The sequence below is a fragment of the Chenopodium album genome, chromosome 14, assembly GCF_948465745.1.
Source record: "Chenopodium album chromosome 14, dcCheAlbu1.1, whole genome shotgun sequence".
In the NCBI taxonomy this organism is placed as follows: domain Eukaryota; kingdom Viridiplantae; phylum Streptophyta; class Magnoliopsida; order Caryophyllales; family Amaranthaceae; genus Chenopodium; species Chenopodium album.
In genome coordinates this window covers 3,613,420-3,621,081 of record NC_137847.1, presented here as the reverse complement: position 1 = coordinate 3,621,081, position 7,662 = coordinate 3,613,420, and the positions used below count along the sequence as shown (strand labels likewise).

Here is a 7,662-nt window from a genome sequence, read left to right as displayed (position 1 = left end):
TCAGCGCCGGGGGAGGTTAGATCTAGGTGCGGCCGGCGCCGAAGGGTGGCCAGTGGATCAGTGGTGGCTGAGTTGAGGTAGGTGGGGAATGGGTTTTCTAAAATAAATAAATCACATTAAATTGCTAAACCAATTAAATTTTGACACGTGTCTAGTATAACTTGGTTATCAAGTCACTTAACGGTTATAACTTGTTGCAGGCGGAAACCCCTCAAAGTTTGTATTATTTTGAAATAATCAAAAGTTAGACTTGTTTTTAGTGGACCGTTTAAAGTTTGTATTATTTTTGACAATTTTCCTATTATTTTTTTTTTAAAAAAAAAAAAACAGGTCATATTGGACAAAGCTTAACAGGTGGCCACAACCTCAAACAACAGTCAAATTAAAAAACATAGGAGTACAAAAATAAAAAAAAATAAATAAATTGTTTCAGAAAAATAAATAAAAAATAAAAAAAAAGTAAAGAGTTTAAAAAAGAGCATGAAAGTTGTTGTCGACTCCATTTTCCTCTTCCCAAGCCAAATTAGCAGTGCGCCCACCGTTTATATTCCAGTCACCTGATCATAACATTCCCTTTCTCTCTTACGTTTTCTCTCTCCTCTTTTCAACTTAATCTCTTCTACCATTCACAACAATCTTCTTCAATGGATTCTGTCTTTGCTAATGTTGTTCAAGCCCCTGAAGATCCCATTTTAGGGGTATCATTTTTCTTTTCTTTTTTTTTTTTTTTTGATGATCAATTTGTTCATTATTTTCATATTTTTGTTTTCTTGATCAATTATTGCTTTATACTTTTTTGATTAGCATTTCCTTGATATTTCTCATTTTTTATTTGGGTAATTGATATATATAACTCTTTATTTGAATCTAATAGTGAAATCATTGTAATGAAATAAAGTATATTTAATGCTTATAGTTTTCAAAATTGTTTTTTTTTTTTTTTTTTTAAGTTTTATTTTTCTGATGATGAATTTGGTGATGAGCTAGAATATTTGGTTAAGATGATTTTTCTGTGGAAAAAAATGATGATCAATTCATGATTGTGTCATTTTAATAATCTAATGAAATCCATTCAATGTGTATAGTTATCAAAAATTGATTATAGTGTTTTTTTTTTTTGGTTAAAAAAAAGGTGACAGTTGCTTATAACAAGGATCCAAGTCCAGTAAAGCTGAATTTAGGAGTTGGTGCTTATCGAACTGAGGTAAATTTATTTTACAACTAGTTTAATTACATTTTTAGTTTATGAATTTACTAATTTGAACTATGAATTATTAAAATTGCTGTAATTGATGATAGGAAGGAAAGCCTCTTGTATTGAATGTAGTCAGAAAAGCTGAGCAATTGTTGGTTAATGATCCGTAAGTATTTTTGCGATCAAAGTCATGATTCAGCTTGTTTCGTGTAATTAATCTTGTTTACTTTGTGGTATTGATTCATTTGCTTTTAATATGATTGTAAGGTCTCACTTGAAGGAGTATCTTCCGATTCTCGGATTGTCTGACTTCAATAAGCTTTCTGCAAAGCTCATTTTGGGGGCTGATAGGTAACCCTTTGGAGTTTTCTTGTTGATAGTTGTTTCATTTTCGTGTGTATAATACTTATTTCGACCATTGGTAATGGTTATGTATGTGATTTTGTGATGTTCGGCGAAAATTGTGATCTTTTCCTTATATCTATGTAGTACTCCATATGTCAGGATTCATTAGCCACTATGAGGATGTCCAAATAAAGTTGTTACAGTTTTTTTTCTACAGATTAATGATTTATGATTGGACGTCTAATATGCCACTACTTATATCAAGTAAAGAGATTTCTTTGTAATATATGTCATATCCTTGATTATGATTTATGAGGAGTTTAGAGTGTTCAGACAATGTGATAACTATTTTTAAACAGAGGGATTAATAGATTTTTTTTTTTAATTAATGGGAGGAGTGTGCAAATGAACAAACTATTTGTAAAATTATGGCATACCTTGAATAATTAGGTGTTTAGAATGTGACAACAATTTGTGAACGGTAAGGTTAAGTCTTATCTTGCTTAACCAAAGATACATCTTCCTTGCTGTCATATGCTCATATCCTTTGTAATCATCATTAATAGACCTAGGCTTAACTTATGCTCTAGATAAGGCTTCCTTAGCCTATTCAATAATATGTACTAGGTCATAGCATCAAGTAAACAGACCAAGGGTAATAAATTCAATTACAATCTGTTCAAAAACTTCACCCTCAACTAGTAATATTTGTCCTGGATATCCTTCTTTATAATAGGAGCAGTTTTTGTGTGCTACACTGCTACTGCTTCTGTATATGTGTGCTTTAAGTGGCTTAACTTACAATTAAGTCCAGATTTATCTCTAAGATGTGCAAATTCGGATTTCACTTAGCAACCCTACTGTCCCTACAGTCATTAAGGCCCCACATATGTTAGGTGTGCTGACTCCTAAATTAACTTCTTTCTTTTGAATGGAAATTTGATGGGTTGTTAATTACAATATCTAGTCAGACTACCCTTTTTTTTTAATCTAGATTTGTAATATAAAGTAGAAGTGACACAAAGGCTACATGGGTTGGTTCATTGTATCGTCCTTGACTCCTTGTGTTCTTGCTGCTAGCGCATGGTTTTATTGACACTGATTGATATTTGAGAGATTAATTTTCAAGGCCTTGAGATATTCTGTGTACTACTACTCTTTATTATGATGCTTATATTTCATTGCAACTCAGGGTTGTTTACCTTGAAGTTATGACTTTCTTTTGCTTTCTAAATGGTTAAAAAGTTGTTCCTTATACTTCTTGAAGTTTATGGATCTAGTTATACTGCTTTCTCTTATGTTCCTAGTGATTCTTGTTTCCTACAGCCCTGCTATATTGGAGAATAGGGTTGCTACTTCCCAGTGTTTGTCTGGTACTGGGTCACTCAGGGTTGGAACTGAATTCCTTGCAAGGCATTACCACCAAGTATGTTCTCATGGTTTGCTTCAACGTTTTGATAAGAAACTATGTACTTCTCTTGCAAAACAGGAAAACACAAAAGACTACATACTGATGGGATGATTAAAATTACTTGTGTGATTGATTTTCAGCGCACAATATACATTCCCCAGCCAACATGGGGAAATCACCCAAAAGTTTTCACTCTAGGAGGGCTTAGTGTAAAGAGTTACAGATACTATGACCCAGCAACGCGAGGTCTAGATTTACAAGGTAAGAATCCATTGTCTTGAGTTCATTCTACAATTACTCATAATTCCTATCTTGTTTTGCTTTATTTTTGCATTACTCCAAGTCCCAACAAGTTATTCTGTTAATTAGAAGTGATTCATATAAATACTCTTTTTCCATTAAAACAGGTCTCTTGGAGGATCTAAATGCTGCTGAGTCAGGAGCAGTAGTGCTTTTCCATGCATGTGCTCATAATCCAACTGGTGTTGATCCTACCCTGGAACAATGGGAACAGATAAGACAGCTAGTAAGATCAAAAGCGCTGTTACCTTTCTTTGACAGTGCCTATCAGGTAATATCACTATTCTGTATTTTAATTGTGGTAGTAGATTTGGGTGTAGGTTATGAAAATAATCTGATGTACTGCAGGGCTTTGCTAGTGGCAGTCTTGATGAAGATGCACAGTCTGTACGTATGTTTGTTGCTGATGGAGGTGAATGTTTCATAGCTCAAAGTTATGCAAAAAATATGGGTCTTTATGGGGAACGTGTTGGTGCTCTCAGCATTGTAAGTCATTGTATTACATTTAATGTTTTGCTGAAGTTGATGGATTATAAAGATTATGAATTACGAAGTATTACTTACTATGATTTCAATTGGTAGGTCTGCAAGACAGCAGATGTTGCAAGCAGGGTGGAAAGCCAACTGAAGCTTGTGGTTAGACCGATGTACTCCAATCCCCCTATTCATGGAGCATCTATTGTAGCCAAAGTACTCAAAGACAAGTATGTATTTTCATTTTATCGATAATTTGACAAGTGAAATTTGCTTAATCCAAATGAGCAAAATTAATAGCACAACTAGAAGTGGCCTGAAAACAATGACAATTTTTCTTTCCCCCTTGTGTATAATAGGTCCATCCTTGTACTAATTGGAATTTTTTTATATTGCTTTTCTGAAAGCTGCTCTGGCATTGAGCAAATAATTACAAAGTATATAGTTATCACGCTAAATTTGTTTTTGTTACTCAACATGGATGTTAATTTTCTTCAGGAATTTGTATGATGAATGGACTGTTGAGCTTAAGGGAATGGCTGATCGAATCATCAGCATGCGCCAGCAGCTCTTTGATGCAATAACTACTAGAGGTGAGGACTCTTGAGGAATGACTAGTGACTTATTGTAATACAGGCTTGTGTGCTGCCTGTGGTTCTCTTCTATCTAGTTCTTATTAGGAGCTGGCAACATAATCATCAAGATTTTACAAATCTTTATTAATATGGCTTGACTGCAGATATCCTTGGTATATTAATCACAGCATGAACTATATTTTTCATCTCTTCATCTGAATGATGCAAATTGCATCAGTTGAGACAGATTAAACATAGCATTGTTCATTTTCCCAAATATGAAGTGTCTTTCTGCAACATTATATCAATAATGTGATCTTTTTGACAGGTACACCTGGAGACTGGAGTCACATTATCAAACAGATTGGGATGTTTACTTTTACTGGCTTAAATGCTGAACAAGTTAGTTTCATGAGGCAAGAGTACCATATCTACATGACATCTGATGGGTAAGAACACATTTGTTTATTCAGTAGTTGGTATATCACAATCTGAATTATTCCTCATTCCTAGACACACATGCACACATATACCAGTGTAGCAGAGGGTGAGTGAAGGGGATTTACTGCTCCTCTGATGTTTCATTTCTGTAATGTCCATTCAGTTTACAAGCTCATGTTCTATAGTTAACTAATTGATAAATTTTCTAACAATTGAGGAAAAAAAAAGTTGGTTGGGGGGAATGAGATTCTTGAATATAGGCTATTTCATGCTCTAATTTAAGGGTGCAAAACTTGATTCTGGCATAGGATTATGTTCTCTTATGTGTTATGACTTAGATTTTTTAAATAATGGTTACTCGCAGGAGGATAAGTATGGCCGGTTTGAGCTCTCGGACTGTTCCTCATCTTGCTGATGCTGTACATGCTGCTGTTACCCGGGTTGCCTAGAGTAAAACTCAAATTTTGCGGAACGTGGCTGATGAGCTCACTTACTTTCCCTTTTGGAGAATCTCTATACACCACCTATTTTACTTGTTTGTTGTTTCTAATAAAATTTCCCTGGATTGGGAGCTTTACATGTATTAGGTTGAGCTCAATATTTTTGAAAAGTTGGCCTTTCCTGAATTTCAGATAATAAAACACTCTGTATAAGATGAGTGAAATTGTCTTCGAATAGATTTTCTACGAATGATCATTTTAGATAGTCATGTAAGTTACATAAACTCCTTATTGTCTTTCAATAATACAACAACATTATTGTGACCACCAATTACCATTTATTAATACAACCATATTCTATTATGATATTCATTACATATTTGTTGCCACTACCAAACCACCACAACTAATCACTTCATTAGCAGCAATGCCACCATTTTTTTGTCACTTTGTGTCAATAATCACATTGTAGAAATAAACCATGCTAAAAAGAAAAAGGGAAATTCTCAATGATAACCCCCAACTTCTGTAACACTGAAATGGTAACCCTTTTTTTTTTATTTTTATACAAAATGACCCCAATTAAGAATTTATTCTCACTTATAACCTTATTTAACTAAATGGTTAATTTAAACTGACTATGGTTAGATTTTTTTTTTTTTTTTTTTTTTTTTTAAAAAAAAAACTTTTTTAAAAAAAAGACTAACCACCAACCCACACCACCATCTCCAAAACCTGCCAGCCACCGTCACCCCTTCCCCCATCATCCTCCCCGCCGGCGCCGAAGCTTCCCCCTGGCTTCCCCTCCCCCCGATGGCGACGCTCCCTCTCTCTCCTCCCACTTTTCTCCTCCCACCGTAACTCCCCTCTCTTTCTTTTCCGCCCAGATCAAACCCAAACCACCATGGTTAGAGTTTCGACTGAGGTGCAGTGGCTTGGGTTAGGGTTTCGAACCATCGCCACCTTTATCAAAACCCTAAACGGATGGTTTGGGTTGCAGATTTGGTTCGGTCCGGGCGGAGGTGAAAGAGCGGGAGGTGCAGTGAGTGACCCAAGTGTGGGTCGTGGGTTGAAGGAGAGAGAGGGAGGGTCTTAATTGGGTCTAGTGGGGTTGTCGGGTTGGGGTAAGGGGCTAGTAGCGGCGACTTGGTGAGGTTGAGGTGGAGGCATAGGTGGTGGCGCGGCTGGGAGAGGGTGATGGTGGCTGGTGAAGGTGAAGGTGGCTGGGTGGTTTAATTTTTTTAATTTGATTTTTTTTTTAAAAAAAAAAAAAACTAACCATGGTTTAATCTTTTAACCAAATAAGACTCATTAATGTCATAACTAGGATAAATTTCTTCATGAGAGTCATTTTGTATAATTGAAAAATAAGAGGGTTACCATTTCAGTGTTACACAAATTGGGGGTTACCGTTGAGAATTTCCCAAAGAAAAATTGATAACAAACATACACTATGTAGATGGGTCAATCCTAAAACATGTACTCTTGAGCCCTTGTACCAGATTGGAGGCATAAGTGCCTTGAAACAGCATTTTCTTAAATTTTTACTCGAACAAGTAAACTACCATAAGAGCCACAATTAACATCATTATGTTATTGCCACCACACATGAAAAAAAGTCGAAATGCCAACATTGTTGAGAATTGAACATGTGACTAGATGTGAGCACAAGAAAAAAGGTGCGATGACAAAATCCTCAAAAGGGCAGTTAGGCCTGATCCAAGCTCACATGTCATCTTGTTGTGTTGAGTTGTATCATGTCGTGTTTGCGTGCCTAAATCAAATTTAACTTATATTAGTGTATTTTGTTTGTGTGTAATGTCGTGCCTTGTCGTAATTTTTCAAATAAAAAACTGGCTCAAACTCGACTCATGACCAATATCGTGTCATACGAGCATTTTTTCTTTCTTTTTTTTTTTTTTTTTTCCGAGCCAGTCGTGAACCAAATCTTTAGTTTTCCATACTCCAAATATGCCGGGAACCCTAAATTTGAAGAAAATCAAGTTCTAAACTTTTACGAGTTAAGTATAAAACAAGGGACTCAATTCTTGCAAAATGTGGGGAAAGGGGACTCTATTTATTTTATAGAGAGAAAAAGGACTGGGCTAGAATGGGTTTGGGTTTTCGGTGGGTTCTAATTAAATAAGGGAAAGAATTGAGTCCCCTTGGTTAAAGAATTGAGTCCCATTGGTTAAATATTTTAATTTAAGACCAACAAAAAAAAAAAGAGTTCCTTCCTCTTTTTGGAACAAAAATAAAGCATAAAATTACAATACTTTGAATGTTTATTTTCTTCATCATCTTCATTACATTCTCGACCTTCTAACTCCACATTTCTCTTTAATTAAAATCATGACCATCTCATAAACTAACTCTGACTCACGTGGACTGTCAACCAACCTACCACCTAATACAATCACACCTATCCACTTGTTTATAGTTTGAGCATATTAGAAATCTCATAAAAGGATGCTTGACTTT

The 7,662-nt window shown here is 35.2% G+C and overlaps 1 protein-coding gene across 1 annotated transcript; it reads left to right on the top strand.

The window, feature by feature from the left end:
* The first annotated feature begins 540 nt into the window (after positions 1 to 540).
* On the top strand, positions 541 to 5,508 carry LOC145578598 (aspartate aminotransferase, cytoplasmic). Its single transcript, XM_081635898.1, has 12 exons — positions 541 to 698; positions 1,133 to 1,204; positions 1,300 to 1,361; positions 1,463 to 1,546; positions 2,867 to 2,966; positions 3,092 to 3,212; positions 3,359 to 3,522; positions 3,600 to 3,737; positions 3,834 to 3,955; positions 4,224 to 4,318; positions 4,629 to 4,749; positions 5,106 to 5,508. The coding sequence occupies exons 1-12, from the start codon at positions 645 to 647 to the stop codon at positions 5,188 to 5,190; spliced, it is 1,218 nt and encodes a 405-aa protein (XP_081492024.1). The 5' UTR covers positions 541 to 644; the 3' UTR covers positions 5,191 to 5,508.
* Positions 5,509 to 7,662: the final 2,154 nt, after the last annotated feature.

Coding starts and splice junctions, on each gene's coding strand:
- LOC145578598 (XM_081635898.1), top strand. CDS start 645: ATGGATTCTGTCTTTGCTAATGTTGTTCAAGCCCCTGAAGATCCCATT. Junction 2,967..3,091: donor TTGCAAGGCATTACCACCAA/GTATGTTCTCAT, acceptor ATTGATTTTCAG/CGCACAATATACATTCCCCA. Junction 4,319..4,628: donor TGATGCAATAACTACTAGAG/GTGAGGACTCTT, acceptor TCTTTTTGACAG/GTACACCTGGAGACTGGAGT.